The 19,203-nt window shown below is 47.4% G+C and overlaps 1 protein-coding gene across 1 annotated transcript; it reads right to left on the reverse strand.

The window, feature by feature from the left end:
* Positions 1–3,119: 3,119 nt before the first annotated feature.
* Positions 3,120–17,119, reverse strand: Trappc3 (trafficking protein particle complex 3). The gene is made up of 5 exons (XM_028790184.1): positions 16,959–17,119; positions 5,839–5,936; positions 5,542–5,641; positions 4,570–4,752; positions 3,120–3,878 (listed from the first exon to the last, which is right to left on the reverse strand). The coding sequence occupies exons 1-5, from the start codon at positions 16,998–17,000 to the stop codon at positions 3,759–3,761; spliced, it is 543 nt and encodes a 180-aa protein (XP_028646017.1). The 5' UTR covers positions 17,001–17,119; the 3' UTR covers positions 3,120–3,758.
* Between the last annotated feature and the right edge of the window lie 2,084 nt (positions 17,120–19,203).

The following is a 19,203-nucleotide window of genomic DNA, read 5'->3' on the forward strand; positions in this document are numbered from 1 at the left end:
CCCGGCATCCCCTGGGCTAACTTGGGCTAGCCAGTTGAAGTAAGAAGGTGCTTTAAGCACCAGCAGAGGCCTCCACCCAAGCCAGGTACAAGAGAGCCCTGTGCCTTGGTTCCCTCCATGGCTCCTTACATTACAACACGCTCTCCCCAACCTCTACTGCAGTAGCCCCCTTCCCTTCCCCACAGTAGAAACTTTCCTCTACTCCTGCCAGAGTGTAAATTGCCCCCAGGAATGTGCTGAACCCCACAGCTCCCCTAGCAGTGGCCAGCGGCTGTCCTGGGGTCAGGCCTGGCCTTACATCAAAGGCTCAGGAGCGGTAACAGCAGTAACTACGTGTCTCCGCTTGCCGCCACCCTCCCCTCCCACTAGCATTGGCTTCCAAGGAACAGCACATGGTAGCACTTAAGCTCCAGGAGGACGGAGGATGCTTTCCTACACCCCCACCTCTCACCCGCCACAATGAACCACTTGTTAGGAGGCTATTTTAATTTTACTTAATGCGATTTCAGCTCGTAAGGCCTCTGCTGCCGTCACTTCTTGGACCTGCATGCCCAGTGAGGGAGGCCAGCCTCCCAGGAGGTGTAGTCTGAATATGGAGACTTCACTAAGGTAGGGTCTGGGGAGGAAGAGGACACTTACATCAGGTCCAGTCCTGGGGCTGGGGCTCTGGATGCCACTTGGGAAGGGGGACTGGTTAAGGGAGGGCTCAGAGCTAGCTTGTACAGTTCAGGAGGCCAGGCTGACTTTGGAGTGTGTGCCGCCAGAGAGCCTTGGCCAATAGATTCTCTCCATGCCTTGAGTGTAGCAGGCAGATGCTTAGCCTGGTGGCCATGTGAGCTTTGCTGTTGGGTCTCATGGGGGTAATTGGAGGAGGATACTCTACACTTTGACAAGCCTCTAAGATTTACCCCATCAGGTGCATCTTTGAGCAAATTAAAACAAAACAAAACTCCAGAGTCCAAGAGTCACTTTCCGGGGTGATCTGGTGGTGATCTGGAGACCTCTGGTGGCTAGAGGCTGCGAAGTGTGACTTGTCCAGAGCTCTGCCCAATCAGCCTGACCTAAAGGCTGTCCTTTAGTCCCAGAACTCAGTCCCAAGCTAAGGCTCCCCAGAATCACCCCTGCCCCCATCTTCCTGGAACAGAGTGTATGGTATAACAAGGAAGGTGGGGAAGGGCTGAGGAGTGAACACAAGGTGGGGAGGGATAGGAAGTTAGGATGCTGGGGCAGCCCCTCTCTGTCCTTTAGTACCCGCATTGTGTACCCCTCAATTGTGGGGCTGGAGGTGGGAGAAACCAACTAAAGAGGCCTTGTTTCCATGCTTTGCAACTCCCATGATGTTTAAGTTATTTCTGGGAAAGGAGAGATCCAAAACCTCATGCCAAAATGGCTGCTGGGAAGCAGAATGTGGTACACGGAGAGGAAGAAGGAAGAGCCCCCTTCAAAGAACAGGGCAGTGCGGTTGGTTTTTGACAGAGTCCATACATACTACACATAGCTTTTCCTGTGAGTCCCAATATTCACCTCGTCATCCCTTTCATTCATCCGTTTATTTGTTCGTTCATTCACATCTGGTATGACAGGATTATGGGATTATGTTGAGTCCCAACCTAACTCCAGTTGACCAAAACAAAGGGTCTGCCATGGAGCCCCGGACTGTATCTGCAGGAAGAAAGAGGCTCCAAGGATGGGATCCTAGAGGGTCACCCTCCCTGTACCTGGGGAAATAAAATTGTGACATTTATTCCCCAGTAGCCTACCATAGCTGAGGGAAGTCTTATGAAAACCACCTCATTCCTGAGCCATTGGAACCCTGGTCCTGTCCTCATGAATCAAGCCGTGTTTCCAGCATAGTGTACCTGTAACCAGCTCTTCTCAGGCAAGTTAACAGGGGAAAGCCTCAGTCCAGTTTCCCAATTACCTGGCCAAATTCGCCGGGCAGTGGTGGCGCATGTCTTTAAACCGAGCACTTGGGAGGCAGAGGCAGGTAGATTTCTGAGTTCGAGGCCAGCCTGGTCTACAGAGTGAGTTCCAGGACAGCCAGGGCTGCACAGAGAAACCCTGTCTCGAAAAACCAAAAAAACAAAAACAAAAAACAAACCTGGCCAAATTCAAGGCCCTAGGTTGTCCCAAAGAACAGGCCAGAAACAACCTCTACCTCCTCTCTCTGAGAGCTATCTGGAGTCTGGAGAGATGGTTTAGTGGTTGAGACAATTGGGTGTTCTTCCAGAGGCCTGCAATTTGATTCCCAGAGCCCACAGAGTAGCTAAAATCCAGACAAAACATCCATACGCATAAATTAATTTTAGAACATTCTTTAAAAAATGCCTATCTGTGGCTAGCAAGATAGAGGCACCCGCTGCCACACCTGGCAACCCTTGTCTGACCCTCAGAACACACAAGGTGGCAGAAGCCGAGTCTCAAAAGTTGTCTTCTAATCTCCACAGCAGGCCACAGGAAGTGGACATATGAGAGCTCACACAAGTGCACACACGCGTTCGCTGTACCATTTTAACCATCTATCTAGCTCTGGTGAAAAGGATCTCTATCCACCTTCAGCAGGACTACAAGTTCAAAGCCAGCCTAGACAACTTAAATCCTATTGTAGAGAAGTGGGACCTTTTGTTGTTTTGCTTCTTATGTTTTTGTTTTTTGTTTTTCGAGACAGGGTTTCTCTGTGTAGCCCTGGCTGTCCTGGAACTCATTCTGTAGACCAGGCTGGCCTCGAACTCAGAGATCCACCTGTGTTTGCTTCCCAAGTGCTAGAACTAGAAGTGTGCTCGAGATACCAGCAAAGGTGTGTGTGAGAGTAAGTGCAGATGGGACAGTACAGAGCGCTTGCCTGGCTTGAGACCTACGCTTAATCCCCGGCACCTGAGGTAAAGCTAGCCCAAGCTCCAAGGCTGGAGAGTAACCCCAAGTGCTAGTCAGCCTTCAGAGCTTCAGTCAAGAACAGGGGTCTGTGTGTCCTTCACAGCCCGCAGTCTCCCTCCACCTGACACCTTTATGACCTCAGGCGGATCAATCCAGCATCTGCTGTGTGCTGTGAGCAGGACCCGGCTCACATGCTCATTTCTAGTCAGACTTCACATGCTGAGCAGAAGGAAAACATGACAGGATTGGGACTTCACTCAAGAATGTGTCTTTATTGAAGAATTTGTAAGAAAAAAGGATGGACCCTCCGTAAAAAGAGGAGATGTTGCCTCCAAACAGCAGGGAGGAATGAGACCTGGGCGGCTTCCCAGAAGCCGGTGTTTCCGGCATGACTGGCTTCCGTGGCCTGGCAAGACTACAGTGTGTCACTACAGCCAAAAATTCTCACCCATCCCTTCCCAGCCTTCTCCCTCCCTCCTCTTCTTCCTCCACAACCCGAGACTCCCTACAGCCATTTGCCAATGGCGTCATGAAGGCGCAGGAACAGATGTATCGGGCTTGTCCCTTAATGGGGTCATAGTGGGCTTTGCTTTGGAAAATTCACAGGAATGTAAAATGGTTTGAGCTCTCTTAGTCCAACCAAGGGCAAGTACATCCTGCCCTTCTGAAGGGAAATGGAGCAAAGAATCTCCCTTCTGAGGTGCATATTTGTGGGCCAAACAGCCTATCAGTCTGCTCTTTATTAGCATGGAGAATGGAAATAAGGTTAGAAGAATATATAACATCGGTTTAAAAGTCACTGAGTTCCAGGGGCAGAGGGAGCGAGCGCCTGCCTTTCTCATCCCAGCAGGCACTCCTCTTGGCTGCCCAAGTCCTAGAGACGCTTACTCTTCTCCAGCTGGAAGATTGTCTTCAATCCGCCTGATGAACCTCATCCTGATTTCTGTCACGCCATCTCCCTTCAGAGTGTCCTGGACAAACTTGGCCTCCACAGCCATCTGGACCTGAGGAATAGAATGGACAGATGCCAGACCACAGCCTCTGGGGAACCCCTCAGTGAGGCTAGATCAGAAATGCCCACAGAGGGAGGGAGGAGGGGAGGGAGAAAGGGAGGGGAGAGGAAGGGAGGAGGGAAGGGGAGGGAGGGAGGGAGGAGAGAGGGAAGAGGAGAGAGAGGAAGAGGGGAAGGAGGGAGGGAGGAGGGGAGGGAGAGAGTGAGAGAGGGAGAAGGGAAGGGAGGGGAGGAAAGAAGGGAAGGGAAGGGAAAGGGAGAAGAAGAGGAAGGGAGAGACAGAGATGGGGTGGGGCTAAAATTCACTATATAAACTATATGAATATGTAAAACTTGCAAACTTTTTAAAGGGACTGATCCCCACAGAGACAGGCTTGCCAGCCCCAATACTCTAACACCAAAGACAGGGGCCTCGAGCAAGCAAGCAAGCAAGCAAGCTTCTCAATCCACTTAGACTGTGGCCCAGGTAACCAGTGTGGGACAGGGCTGCCATCCACTGTTCACAGGGAGCAGCACTGTCCCGGGCATGTCAGGAAGGAGGGACTGTGTCTAGGCAGAGGTGTCTGACTTGTACAGTAAGAGGCTGGGTAGGCCAAAGCCCTTTTCTCTCCTCCATTCAGCCACACATTTACCAAACAGCCAGCCAGCTCCGGTGCTGTGGGAGGTGGAGGTGCTCTACTCACCATCTCCAGGGCTCCCCGCAATACCCCGCACAGGAGATTGGAGTAAATGAGGGTCGAGTGGTTATCGGGAAGCTCCACAAAGTCCACCAACGGGTTATTTTCCAAGATGAGGGAGAATTCATCCCCAGCTGGGCTCCAGTTGGTGATGCTTGGAGTGATGCCCAGGTACATCTTGAATGCCACCTGTTAGGTGGCACACAATAATATGGTGGGGAACAGTGAGAACTATGCCTTTGGGGAGGGGTCAGAGGGCAAAACTGTGGCCTCAAATCTTTAGAGATCTGGAGAAAGACAGGTGCCCATGAGGACTCCATCTTTCTCCTTCCGACACCATACAATTAAGCACTGACTCACTCTCTGCCTGCCTGCCCCACTGGAGGGCCACTGCCTTGAACTGAAGTCTCAGTGAGGACGGTTATCTTTGCTTTACTTTTTTCTGTAGCCCAGGCTGGCCTGGAGCTGACTACATAGCCTACACCAGCCTTGAGTTTGCAGCAACCGTCTTACAGTTGTCTTCTGAGTGCTGAAATTACAGGCCTGAGTCACATCTTCCCAAAACGCACTCTCAAACCTCCACAGCACTTGGCTACACTTTCAAAGGGGATGAAATTGGGCTTTAATTTCAGTGACGCAGACAGACCGGCTGGCTTTGTCTGCTTGTAGGTAGGATCTTGCTATGCAGCCATGGCTGACTAAAATTCACATACAGACCAGACTGATCACAGACTTGCTGTGACTCTGCAGTGTGCCTCCAAGTGTGGGGATCACAGGCATACGCCACTATACTCAGCCACAGTGAGGCCATAACACACAAGAAAGAGCCCAGCCACTCCTGCCTGGTAGTTATTCCCAAACCACCAAGAAGGCTGCTTTGGCCCAAAGAGCTGCCTAGTCTTTTGGGAGATTAAGGGAGACAGTGAGAGTGGCCAGCAATGACAAGCATCAGGGGGTCAGGTGGCCCAGATAAATGACCTTAGCAATGACATCAGCGGTTTCCCGAAAGTCATGACATCTTCCAACATTTGACCGCGCCAAAAAATCTTCAATCAATCGGACTCCAATGTTATAGCCCCTTGGAAGGAAATCAGAGAACAGACCATTACAAGGTCAAAACGAATTATATCTAAACATGAGGCTGTTGTCGGCTAAAGGAGGAGATGGGGATAATACCCCCACACTCTAAGTGTACCCCAAATGTTAGTATCACAGAACCGCCAGATGCAGCGCGCCGGAGCCTGCTGCAGCCTCTTGTGAGAGACGCTCACTCACATTCTGTCCAGCTGCTTATTCACGTCCTCGTCATTTTCATAGTCCTTGCACAGCTGGGTGACAAGTGCTCCATAGGTCAGCGTGAATAGCTCAGAACTCTGAAAGAGACGCAGAAAGCAATTGGGACCAAGGAGCACAAAAGGTTCAGAGAAGATCTGGACCAGCCTGGCTACAACCACTGGGATTCCAGGGAAGGCCACATCACCCCTGTGGAACGGCCAGCCCGACAGGACTGCAGCCAAACCCACTGTGAACTGGCCATAGAAGACACCTCACAGCCATCTTCTAAGACAGTAGCGGCCTCTGCCAATCCAGTCTCTGCCACAGCTGCCAGCTTGGGTCACCTGAACCAGGAGTGGGAGGAACAGCCACTCACGGGAGTCAGTGAAAGACGGAGCCAAGACATCAGCTTGTTTCAGGGCAGATGTGACCAATGGCTTTCCCTCACCTTAGAAAGGGTCCTGACATGGGATTCCTGCTGCTCATGGGAGGAAGTGGCAGCTGTGGGAGAACCTGGGTTGACAGGGAAGGAAGATCCAGAGAGCCCATGACCCTAAGGGCAACTTCTCTTCAAAGTCAACAATATGAGGGGAAAAATAACGATCCTTTGACACATTGGTATATGTCTAAAAATGGGTAAATCTAAGAGTACAATGTTGGGGTGGGGGTAGTTCATTAGTTAAGGGTTCTTACTGCTTTCCCTGAACACCTGAGTTTAGTTCCTAGAACCCACATCTGGTGGCTCACAGCTGCCTATGACTCCATTTCCAGGGGTCTAACACAATCTGGCCTCAGCACGCGCCTGAAGACACATGGTACACATAGACTCATGCAGACACATGCACAAGATAATAATAAATAATCTTTAATAATAAAACAATAAAGCCGGGCAGTAGAGGCACAAGTCTTTAATCCCAGCACTTGGGGGACAAAGGCAAGCGGTTTGGGTCTCCCTGGTCTACAAAGCAAGTTCCAGACTACAAAAAGAAACTGTTGTAGAAAGCTAAAAAAATTAAAATAAAATAATAAAAATTTAAAAATGTAATCACATGTGTATGTGTGTGTCCGTGTGTATGTGCACACACGTGTCCATGAGGCCATGTGTGCCAGGGTTGTGTATGGAGGAGAGAAGACAGCTTTTGAAAGTCTGTTCTTTCCTTCTATTATGTGGGTCCCAGAGATCAAACTGAAGCTGCTAGACTTAGCAGCAAGCACCTTTACCCACTAATCCATCTCAGCAGCCCGAGAACACACATTTCATATACCTGGAACACAAGGCTGCTCGAAAATAGTTTCTATTACTGTGCTGGTTAGGTTTTTGTCAACTTGACACAAGCTAGGGTCAACTGTGAAGAGGGAACCTCAACTGAGAAAATGCCCCATCTGATGTCTGTAGGTAAGCCTGTGGGGATATATTCTTGATTAATGACTTCTAACATTTTAAGAACATTTATATGTATGCATGACTGCCTGCAGGTAAGCATGTGATGCCATGTGTGTATGAGGACAAACACTAACCCTGGAACTGGAGTTAGGGATTGTTGTGGACCACTACACAGGAGCTGAGAACTGAACCCAGGTCACCACTGAGCTATCTCTCCAGCAATGATTAATGACATGGGTGACACTGAGCAGGTGGCCTTGAGTTGTATAGAAAGAGCAAGCCAGGAAACAGCATTTCTTCCTCCTTGGTCTGTGCTTCAGTTCCTGCCTCCATGTTCCTTCCCTTAGTACCCTCAGTGTTGGACTGTGATTGGATCATGCCAGCCATTTCCTCCCCAACTGCTTTTACTCAGGGTCTTTATCACATCAGTTCACAGCAAACTAGGACAGTGAGTTAGTTCTAGGAGTCGGGCACCGCTGTGACAGCCCTACCATGTTAAAAATCACGGAGGTTTGTTAGGGGATGGAATTGTGCACTGTGTAAAGGTTGTCTTTGTATTATTCAACTGCTGATTTCTGGACTGGAAGAGTGGATGCAGAACAGGCTTGGTTAAAGGGTAGATTACTGAATCTACTCTTAAACCAAAAAACATTAATAAGCCAAATATTTTACATTTGGTACAGACTTTGTATATTGATACAGATTTAAGGTTATATCTTGCCGGGCGGTGGTGGCGCACGCCTTTAATCCCAGCACTTGGGAGGCAGAGGCAGGCGGATTTCTGAGTTCAAGGCCAGCCTGGTCTACAGAGTAGGTTCCAGGATAGCCAGGACTACACAGAGAAACCCTGTCTCAAAAAAAAAAAAAAATAAATAAATAAGGTTATATCTTGTTACAACATACTATGTATATATGTCTCCATTCTTATTTTAGGTATTGTACCTATTTCTTAAAAATGCAATGTTAAATTCTAATCCTTTCGAAAGCTACTCTACAAACTGTTTAGGATAAATAAGAAATGCAAGTTAGTAGTCAATCAAACTTATAGCCATGTTAGATATTAGTTTAGTTAATTATGAAAACAAGCTTCATTTAGCTTGCAACAGATGTTTTCAAAGATAAGTAGACAGTAGATGGCTAGAAACAAACAATTCAGACATACCATAGACAGATAGATGGTCTTCAAAACCCTCAGAGATCTACAGAATATGGCATTTAAAGATGTTTTAATAAAAGGCTTTCATGACAGTGACATGTCTGCCCCTGGCAACTCCCCCATTCTTCTTTGAGGACGATGATGAGCATAGAAGAACCTCTTTATGGAGACTGCTTCAGATGTGGCCAGCTAGACACTGGGCAAGACACTGCCCTTGCTCTAACTGCACACAGAATGCTGTCCAAAATGGACAAACGGGACGCTGGGAAGTCGACTGCTGAACTTTGCAAGGACAAGATGGGCAAATCCTTCAATATTCCTGCTTCACAAAAAAATCTGTCATATTCTGGGCCAGAAGGCCAAAGATAGATGCTCCAATGACAAAGAAAAAACTGTAGGTGACTGTCCAGGCAGCCATCTGTCTCTGTCACTTCTATAGTTTCGAAGCTGCTTGCCTGACTTCCTGCACACTCAAGTAATATTTATTCTTTCTCAGGTCTCAGATGGAGTTGAGACTAAATAGTCTTTTTTTTTTAAGGTTTATTTATTCTATATATATGAGTGCACTGTAGCTATCTTCAGACACACCAGAAGGAGGCATCAGATCCTACTACAGATGGTTATAAGCCACCATGTGGTTGCTGGGAATTGAACTCAGGACCTCTGGAAGATCAGTCAGTGCTCTTAACCGCTGAGCCATCTCTCAAGCCCCATCCCCCTTTTTTCTTAAATAGTCTTATAATTAAGCTTAAATTGTTTTGGATTTGAGAAAATGTTTTAAGGTTTAACACATTATTCTTAGGTTTATATACACGAGTTTTGATAACAATGTTTTAAGTACAGAAGTCTCAACTCACCAAGATGGACAGATAATAGAGTTCTTTTTCTAAGGTTACCAGATACAAATGGACTAGACATTGTGAATGTAATCTGACCTGACAAGTTTTCATAATTGTTACTATCTTATATAGCTTATCAATATAAGAGAACGAACTTTTTATTGGGCTAAAAGGAGGACATGTTGGGGGATGGTTTGTACACTGTGTAAAGGTTGTCTCAGCATATTCAAATGCTGATTTCTGGATGGAGATTTAAGGACAGGCCAGACTTCGGTATTGTTAATTTTATGAAGCATCACTGTCTCAGAGTTATGCAAAAAATTCTTCTCTATCCTAATTGATTTAATCAAGAGCTGATCAGCCACCTAGCTGAGCAGAAGAGAACAGGGCAGGACTTCCAATCTCAGTGAGAGGGTCCAGAGAGACCACAGGAGGTAGAGAAAGACCACCAGAAGGAGAGACCATGTGGAGCGAAATGAGAGAGCAGCCATGAGGACACACATGGACCAGAGTGACCCAGGGCAAGACTCAAGTTGAAGGTAAAGGACCACATGACTGGGAAATGGGCAGCCTTACAGGCTTAGAATAGCTCAGAACCTATCCAGCTTAGTGCAGGCCGCTTGTTAATAAAATAACAGGTCTCTGTGTCTTTATTCGAAAGCTAAAATGGGCTGCTTCTGAAGGAATCCACTGGACTGAATGTGTTGTTAATGTGTTTGTTTCTCAGGGCTGGGGATGTACCTCAGTGGCAGAGCAGTTGCCAGGCATGCCCAGCGCCCTGGGTTTGATCCTCAGCACCACAAACACATTTCTCAGTTTAACTCCAATAGCGCCTTTCTACTGCCAGCAGACTTGGTATTTTTATTCTTGGTCTTAGTATCTGTAGTTCCTCTCACACACTTCTGTTTCATGTAACTGTGCGGTATGTGTGTGTGTGTGGGGGGGGTTTACATTTATTCACTCATTCATTTATTTAATTTATAAGCACACACACGGCCATGGTGCCTGTTGTGAGTGCCAGAAGATAGTTTGCAGGATTCATTCTTTTGTTCCACCATGTGAAGCCAAAGGATCAAACTCAGATCATCAGGCTTGTTGGCAAGGGTGTTTACCCTCTGAGCCATCTTGCTGGCACCATTTTTCTATTTTTATTGTGTGTGCATGTATTGCTATGGACCAAACTCAGTACTCTATGGACTGCTGGACTGCAATAAACTACCTAGTGCTGGCAGGATATTCTCATTCTCTCATATTCTCCCCTCTCCCTAAATTATGCATATGTGTGTCTGTCTTTGGTGGATATGTCCATATGTCCATGTGAGCGAAGGTCCCCAAGGAGGCAGAGGCCTTGGATTCCCCTGGAGCTGGAGTTACAGGTGGTTGTGAGCTACTGATCCAAGACTGCTCCTGAGCTACTCCCTGCCACTGAGCTACTCCCTTCTGAATAGAGGCTAGTACAAGACTTCTAAGAGAAAAAAAATACAAAGCATTAAAGCTTAGGACCTTGAGACTCTGTGTTCTCCCACATCCCGAGCCTTGTGGTGGGGTCACTGCAAGAACAATGTTCTTTTTTTTTTCTTTCTTTCTTTCTTTCTTTCTTTCTTTCTTTCTTTCTTTCTTTCTTCCCTCTCTCCCTCCCTCCCTCCTTTCCTTCTTTCTTTCTTTCTTTCTTTCTTTCTTTCTTTCTTTCTTTCTTTCTTTCTTTCTTTTTAGTATAGAACAGAGTTTTATTCAGGGGATGGGGAGGGGAGTTAAGAGGGTAGTAGTAGAGCCAGAGAAAGGCAAGAGAGAGGCCAGCCAGGAGCATGTGGAGGGGGTAAGAAGAAAGCTGGGAAGGCGGGCACGAACAGAGTGGGAGCAAGAAGGCAAGAGAGGAACAAGAGATCAAGCTCTCTTTTTCTTTCTTTTCTTTTTCTTTCTTTCTTTCTTTCTTTTTTTTTTAGACAATCTCATTATGCAATCCTGGCTGACCTGAAATCTGTTATGTAGATCAGGCATGCCTTGAAGTCACAGAGATTCACCTCTTCTGCCTCCTAAGTGCTAGGATTAACAGTACCCTCCGCCATGGCTGGCCGGAACAGGATGTTTCATTATCTCATTTTGTATCTCATAAAAACTGAGTAATCGACAGGCAGTAGTAAATCCAGAAGGGACAGCGAGACTGGACTAGGGAGTGATCAGCTCAAGGTTAAACAACTGAAAAAGTAATCTGAGGGGACAGAAACCAAATGCTTCCCAGGCAGTGTTCAGTGTGTCCACTCTACCCCACAACTGCAATATTAATAAGCCCCTCAATTAAAACAAATCCTAGCTGCACTAGAGTCAAAGAAAATCAATGTTGGGAGCAGGAAGCTCCCTGAACTCAACTAAAACAGTCAGAGCGGGGTGTCTCCAAGAGACCATTTGCCAGATACGCCGACTGAAAGGAGGCTATTGGGGGGAATCGGTTTTTAGTAAAGTCAGGGGTTTGGCACTGGAATGGCCTGGGCATGAATGGATGGAGACAATCCAGCAGTTACCAGTCCAGAGAGCTGGCACGAGAGTGTTAAATCAGGAGACTTTCCTTCCATTATTAATGAGTCCTTGGATAAAGATTCCAAGAGCCTCCGCCTACCAGGACTGCCAAATTATATGCAAATCACAATGTTAGCACATTCCTACACATGCAGCTCCCCGAGTTCACCAGTGAGAAAAGGCAGGGTCCTGGACAGCTGTGCACACTGCCACAAATTAGACATGCCTGGAATCTGGGATTGGGGTTCTTGACTCAGGTTCTCCACACTTTCTATTAATATGCAAGTCTGTCTCCAGCCTCAGTTATGAACCTAGCCTATTCAGAACAATGCACAATTTGAATATATAACTTAAAGGTTTACATACTTTTAAAACAGAAGTGGTGTGGGGCTGGAGAGATAGCTCAGTGGTTAAGAACACTGGGGGCTAATCCAGAGGCGGTAGGTTCAGTTCCCACATGAAGGCTTGAAGGCTCACAACTGTCTATATAACTCCAGGCCTAGGGGATCCAATGCCCTCTCCTGGCCTCCTACACACACACACACATGGTATGCAGACAAACATGCTGGTAAAACACTCACACAGATAAAATAAATAATATAGAAGTGGAGCTATGAGATAGTTAAAAAAAAAATTAGGGAAAGCTCACTAAGGTGGTATAGTGCGAAGACCTGAATATAGGGAAAGACCAATAATGCTCCTATGAAGGCCAGCTGACAGTATCACCAGTGACAGTGTCACTGGTGACAGTGTCACCAGCGTGCTGCCAGCAACTTCTCCACAGTCCTACAGTGTCATAGCTACCACTGCCACCTCACTAAAGTCAGGAAAATGTCAAATGCTAAAGCTGGCTGGTTTGAAACAACGAAGGAACTAAAGATAGGGCTCAGTGGTGGCCACTGGCCCAGCATGCACCTAGGTCCTGAGTTCAATGTGGGGAGAGGGTGTCAGCAAATAAGTAATAAAACAGGACTCAGTCCCAGCCAGTACAATATCCCTGTTGTTGGGAACCGTTAGAGTCTAGGACTTCATCTCTGCATCTACCACAGCATACAGGCTGGAACCCAAGGAGCTCTGCACACAGTTGGGGCTCAGGTAGAGTTTGGTGGACAGATAGACTGTTTCAATTAGCCGGAACTAAGGAATTAAAAAATGAAGACATCAGATAACCTGGGCACATTAACCCTTTAGGTCTTGGAAGGTTTATGTGAAATACAGTAATTGTGTGCTCAAGGCTGGGCTACCTGGAAGAGGGCCACTAGAGGGGTATTGTCCCCAAACAGTGGAAAGCAGGACATGTCAGAACCAGTACTTTGGCTCATAGGCAGAGGTGTCTGGTGTTGTATCTGATAACCTAGGTTAGACCCCAGAACCCACATGGAGAGAAGAGAGAATTGACCAAGTTGTCCTCTGACCTCCACATATACTATGGCCTATCTTCCCTGTACTAGCTAATTTTTTTATCAACTTGACACAAGCTAGAGTCATTTAAAAGGAAAGAATCTTAATTGAGAACATGCCCCCATAAGACTGAAGGGCATTTTCTTGATTAATGATTGATGGAGAAGGGCCCAGCCCATTGCAGGCGGTGCCATTCCTCAGCTGTGATCATGGGTTCTATAAGAAGGCAGCCTGTGCAAGCCACGATGAGCAAGCCAGTCAGCAGCACCCCTCCATGGCCTCTGTATCAGGGCCTGCTTCCAGGTCCCTGTGCTGCTGGAGTTCCTGCCCATGGTGCTTTTGATAATGAACTAAGAATGAAATAAGGCTGGAGAGATGGCTCAGCGGTTAAGAGCACTGACTGCTCTTCCAGAGGTCCTGAGTTCAATTCCCAGCAACCACATGGTAGCTCACAACCATCTGTAATGAGATCTCATGCCATCTTCTGGCCTGCAGGCATACATGCAGGCAGGATGTTGTATACATAAAAAATAAATAAATAAATAAATAAATAAATAAATAAATAAATCTAAAAGAGAGAGAGAGAAAGAGAGAGAGAGAGAGAGAGAGAGAAAATGAAATAAACCTTTATGCTTTCGGTCACAGTGTCTCATCACAGCAATAGTAATACCCTTCACCTCCATAAATGAGTAAATCTATATAAGTGGGGAAAAAGGGGTAATAGCTAGGTATGCCTGTAACCCCAGCACTGGGGAAATAGAGGCAGGAGAAATAGGAGTTGGAATCGAGCCTGAGATCATCAGAAAACCTTGACTCAAATACACACAGGTGGCCACAGGGAGCACGTGGCAAGCTCAGAGTACTAACAGCAGGAACTGAGTAAGAAAATGCAGTCCCTAATTCATTCACTCCGCGGACAGGCTGCTCAGTGGCAGGCATTGTTCTAGATGCTACGACTAGAGCACTAGAAGGAACAAACCCTTGCCCTGCTTGAGTTCCCATTCTCATAGGACAGACTGAAAAGGGGAGCACACCTTTATTCTAAGACCTCCAGGTAGAGACAGGTGGATTTCTGAGTTCAAGGCCTGCCTGGTCTGTACAGCCAGGTCTACACAGAGAAACTCTGTCTTGAAAATTCGAACCCTCCCCACCCAAAAGCAAACACATAATTTATAATGAGGTATGTAAAATGAAAAAGACAAGGCTATGAAGAACCAGTCAGGTGTCCAGGGAAGGCCTCTTGCAGGGCGTTAAGATCTAAGCATGTGTGAATAGAGGAGTGCACTGTGGGAGGGTCTAGAGAAAGGCTCTTCCAGTCAGAGACAGCAGCAGCTGTAGAAGTTCTGGGAGCAGGAGCTTCTGGCCTCCCTAGTTAAAAAAAAAAACAAAAAAACAAAAAAACAAAAACCCAACCTAGAAGGTATTCAACAGTGATTTCAACACTGGCGCTGGACAGATGGCTCAGAAGTTAAGAATCCTTACTGCTCTTGCAGAGGATCCAGGTTCAGTTCCTAGTATCCTATCAGGCAACTCATAACTTTCTGTCATCCCAGTTACAGAGGATCCAATACCCCTTGGCCCCAAGGGTACCTGTACTCATATGATGTATATAAATTCGTGCAGGCACGCGCACACACACAAAATAAAATAATAAGAAAATCTTAAAGGTAAGAACAACAAAATATAACACTTCAATACTGCCAGGTGTGATGGTGCATTGCTTTCATCCCAGTACTTGGGAGGCAGAGACGGGGAATCTCTGTGGTTTCCAGGCTAGCCTTGTCTACATAGAAAGTTTAAGGTCAACCAGGGCTATGTAGAGAGACCCTAGCTCAAATAAACAACATCAATACTGATTCCAGGAGAAGTCAAACAAATATTGATAGTGGGATACCAAGACTAAGGAATAAGTGTCTGCTCACTATCACCAAGAAAACACCATTCCCTTAAATTTAACACTCTTTCCTCTAATCTTGAGTACCACTGTACCCACTTTGTAGCTAAAGAAACTAACAAGCACTTGAAAATGCCAAGGAACATGTATGTATTTTCTTCTAGATGACATTGTTTTCTAACACAACATTCTCAACTATTGTTATTTCTTCCAGAAATCTCCCCCATCGAGTGTGTGTGTGTGTGTGTGCGTGTGCATGTGTGTTATGGTGTGTGCACTGTGCATGTGTATACTTCTCAGCCACATCCTTGGTCTGCCAAAAGTAATTCTAACTTAGCATCTCCAAAGTATGTTGAGGCCCACAAATCCCTGGGAAATGCAAACAAATGTATGTGCATGATGTAGGATTTTTTGCATTCTGTGCTTGTGGTGCTGGGATCAAACCCAACTTTGGTCACTGAGTTTGTGATTGTGTATTTTTGTATTTGTGTAGAGATGAATCATTGCTGTCAGTGGTCTGAGAGAGAAAGGTTTACTAAGAACTAGCTTGGAATAACAGGGCTTTCATTTGTGCTGGCTGTTCTTGGTATAAGACACAAAGGTGTAAGGAAAGTCTAATCAGCTGGGCGGTGGTGGCAGCACTTGGGAGGCAGAGGCAGGCAGATTTCTGAGTTCGAGGCCAGCCTGGTCTACAGAGTGAGTTCCAGGACAGCCCGGGCTACACAGAGAAACCCTGTCTCGAAAAAAACAAAAACAAAACAAAAAAAGGAAAGTCTAATCATCCTGTCCAGAGTAGAGTACATAGATTTCCTGATCTAGCCAGCATACAATATCAGATTGGTCCGGTTGGTTTTTGGTGAAGTCTGAATTCAGAGTATCCTGCATATGCATTCAGCCACTGGGTTACATCTCCAAACCTGATGCACAGACCCCACACACACACTACAGACACTCTGTCACAGCTAAGGACAACCTTGAATTCTTGACCCTTTTTCTCTACCATCCGAGGGCTGGGATTACAGGCATGCATGACCACGCTTAGTTTATGTGGTGCTGGGAATTAAACCGAGGGCCCTGTGCATGCTAAGCAGACTTAAGCTACAGGTCCACCCCCAGATGTTCAGTTTTAAGTTCCAAAACAAAGGCATCGCATGGGCAAAAGAATGCACTAAAGGAAAAACAAACAAACAAAAAACACCTGACAAGAAAGCCTCTTTCCTTGAAATTTGGAGAAAACTAATGTTGACCTGATGCTCCAGACCCAGCCCAGCCTTTTGGGATTATATACTATCCCACTACTCCCAGGTCGGGGAAGGAACCACAGTTACTCTCTTAACCATTATAAGAGTCACTGAATACTTAGGCCGGCTCACTCCTCAATGTTAGATGGCAAGTCCCTTCTGACAAGACCACTGTCTAAGCTAGTCTCACAATGCCTAAAGCATAGTGAAAGGCTGTATACGCAGTAGTCTGAAATATTCCCTCTGGAAGTGGAGAGGAATGGGTTCAAATCCTGACTCTAAGTGTAAATCTGGATGTCACATAAGCGTTGCTGAGCTGTAAAATGCCAAAACACTATCCACCTAGTAGGGTTACCTTGTGGTAATGACAAAACGGAAGCAATTGCCTAGCTCCAAACACAGTGTAAGAGATCAGTAAATGGTTGTTACTGTTATTGATTACCGTCGCTGTTGTTGGTCTAGCATAAAGATGCACTCGACCTCGAGACCCGGGCGTAGCGGGCGGGGGAAGCAATTCGGGGGTCCCCAACCTGTCCCAGCACCGGACACCTAGGGACTAACCCAAATTGGGACTTCCCCATCCCACAGCTCACAGCAGAACTCTTTTGACAATCACTTGGAGCGCTAACACCAGGCCCCTTCCCAGGAAGCTTCAATTCCGCCCGGCCCGCCGGGTCACGCGCTCAGTTACCATTTTCTTGCTCTCGGTGCCACGGTTCGCCTGCCTCGACATGGTGCCCACCGCTCAGTGCCGCCTCACCTCACCTCCTTACAACCCAGATCCCAGACCCCGGGAGACACCGATTCAATCCAGCCGCGGCCCCTCAGCGTCTAGGACTGACCGGCCCCGCCTTACTGCGCCTGCGCGGTGTGGCGCGGAGGTCCACGGAACTTGTGGTTCGGCCGACCAAAGTTAGACTACAGTATCCGGCAATTCCACCGGAAGTCCCACCCGTTGTTCAGCGAGAACTGCGGCTCCCGAGTGCTACGAGCGCTGGGCTGACTGCGTCATTCTGGCCGCTAGGTGGCATCCGCACCTTGTGGTAGTCCTATATTGTACACAGGGTGTCCTTACTTTCCTCCCCCACAACTGGCTCTGTGATGCTCTGCAAATTCTTCTCTCTCCCGGATTGGTCTTGGAAAGTCCCTATTTTGAACTGTCTTCTGTTGCTGCAGCTCCAGAAGCTCCCAGGACGTCCTGGAAAACTAGCAATGGATCACACAGAGGTCTAAAGTTCATTATAAAAAGTTTGAATGACCACATGCTCTGTGTCAGGATAGTTAACGACTTTCTCTTCCAACTGCCATCTGTTCCCAAACCCCAAACACAGCCAGACCCTGTATCCTCCCACCTGTGGCCTTTTAAACAAATCCGAGTCACTTGTCCTTCTCTTACCCTCCCTTCTCAAGAACAGCTACCCTGCCTAGTTCCCAGAAAAACAAAGATGCCAGCTGTGGTGGCAGTCAGTGCCGAGTTCTAATCCTGGGCTTGCCATCTGAGGCCGGGTGCTGGAGTTCTTTCAGTTGCTGTTGATATTAGTGAGACTCAATGAGCACAGATACTGGCACAGAAAAGGCACAGAGTAAACAGGATTCCCTTCAAGCTGCACTACCAAGACAGTCCAACAAATCAAAACACGGCCCAACAATCATTGAGGAATGCGCTAGCTGACCAAACCCTTCTTACCCATCACCAAGGCAAAGCCCTGTCGTCACTGACCACAGCCTTCGGATTTGGCTCCCACCGTCTCTCCTTAGCGGTCAGCCCTATGGGTACTATGATTGAATTAAGGTCTTCTCACTTCAGCCTGCTTGCCTGATTCTGCAGCAACTATATACTATGGTATACCACCCAGCTTTCACCATGACAACTGGTCTGTCCAGATATTGAGCCAGCTAGTCTGGGAGAAGGCTGGAAGGGCCAAGGGTTTCTCCCAGTCTCCCCCTCGGGGGTATAGGACCAATCATTATTATACCCTTCTCCCTGTGGCACAGACATTCTGGGGCCTCCCTAGGGGCAGAGATCCCTGACTCCATCCTGTGGCTCGACCTCAGGAGGCTGCATGAGGATCTGTGGAAGGGCGTAGAGGAAGACAGAGGTCTGTAGCTATAGGGAGAGCGATGAAACTAGTCAAGACCCTCCTACATTCCCAGGAGAGGGGACAGCTGAGGTGAAAACAGCAGTTAAAACAGCAGTTGGCCAGCCTGTCGGTCGGTCTGGGCTCCTCCCTGCCGGCTGCCTTGGCTGCCCACAGAAACCTGAGTCACAGTCACAGCCAGCCGCCTGACCCCACCCAGCCTGCTGTCAGGCAGGGCGGTTCTGGACAGACTGGAGGCGGAGCCTTTCCTTGCCTTCTCACAGCCTGATGAGTCCCCTCCCTGCCTGTGATTCCCGAACTTGGCCCTGCCTTCTCTTTGGGACTGTTCTCAGAGTCATCAGTTTCGAATTAAGGGTGGGGGTGGGGCACATGTATTGATCTATAAGGTCTCATCCTTGCTCAGATTGAAACCTAAAAGCTCCTTGGGGTGGCTGTCAGGCTCGGGAGTAGAGTGCATGCATTGTATGGGCAAGGCCTGGGTTTCATCTCCAGCACAAACAAAACAGAACTCCCTACACAGCAGGTCCCAAGTTCTCAGGACTTCTCCCATCACTTTTGAACTCCAACCCCTCCCTCTCTACCACCCGTAGGGAGTAAGACATTTAGGAAACCAGATACCCACTCCCCATCCTCATCTCCAGTCCCCTAGAAAAGAAGGCAGTAAGAGTGGAATGTAAGAAACTCAAGGTCATTCTCAGCCAAAAATCATGTGCAAGTCCAGCCTGGGCTACAAGAAGCCCTGTCTCAAAAAAAAAAAAAAAGGAGGAGGAGGAGGAGGAGAGGAAGAAGAAGAAGAAGAAGAAGAAGAAGAAGAAGAAGAAGAAGAAGAAGGGGGAA

This window comes from Grammomys surdaster, unplaced genomic scaffold (assembly GCF_004785775.1).
Source record: "Grammomys surdaster isolate TR1022 unplaced genomic scaffold, NIH_TR_1.0 125863, whole genome shotgun sequence".
NCBI lineage: Eukaryota > Metazoa > Chordata > Mammalia > Rodentia > Muridae > Grammomys > Grammomys surdaster.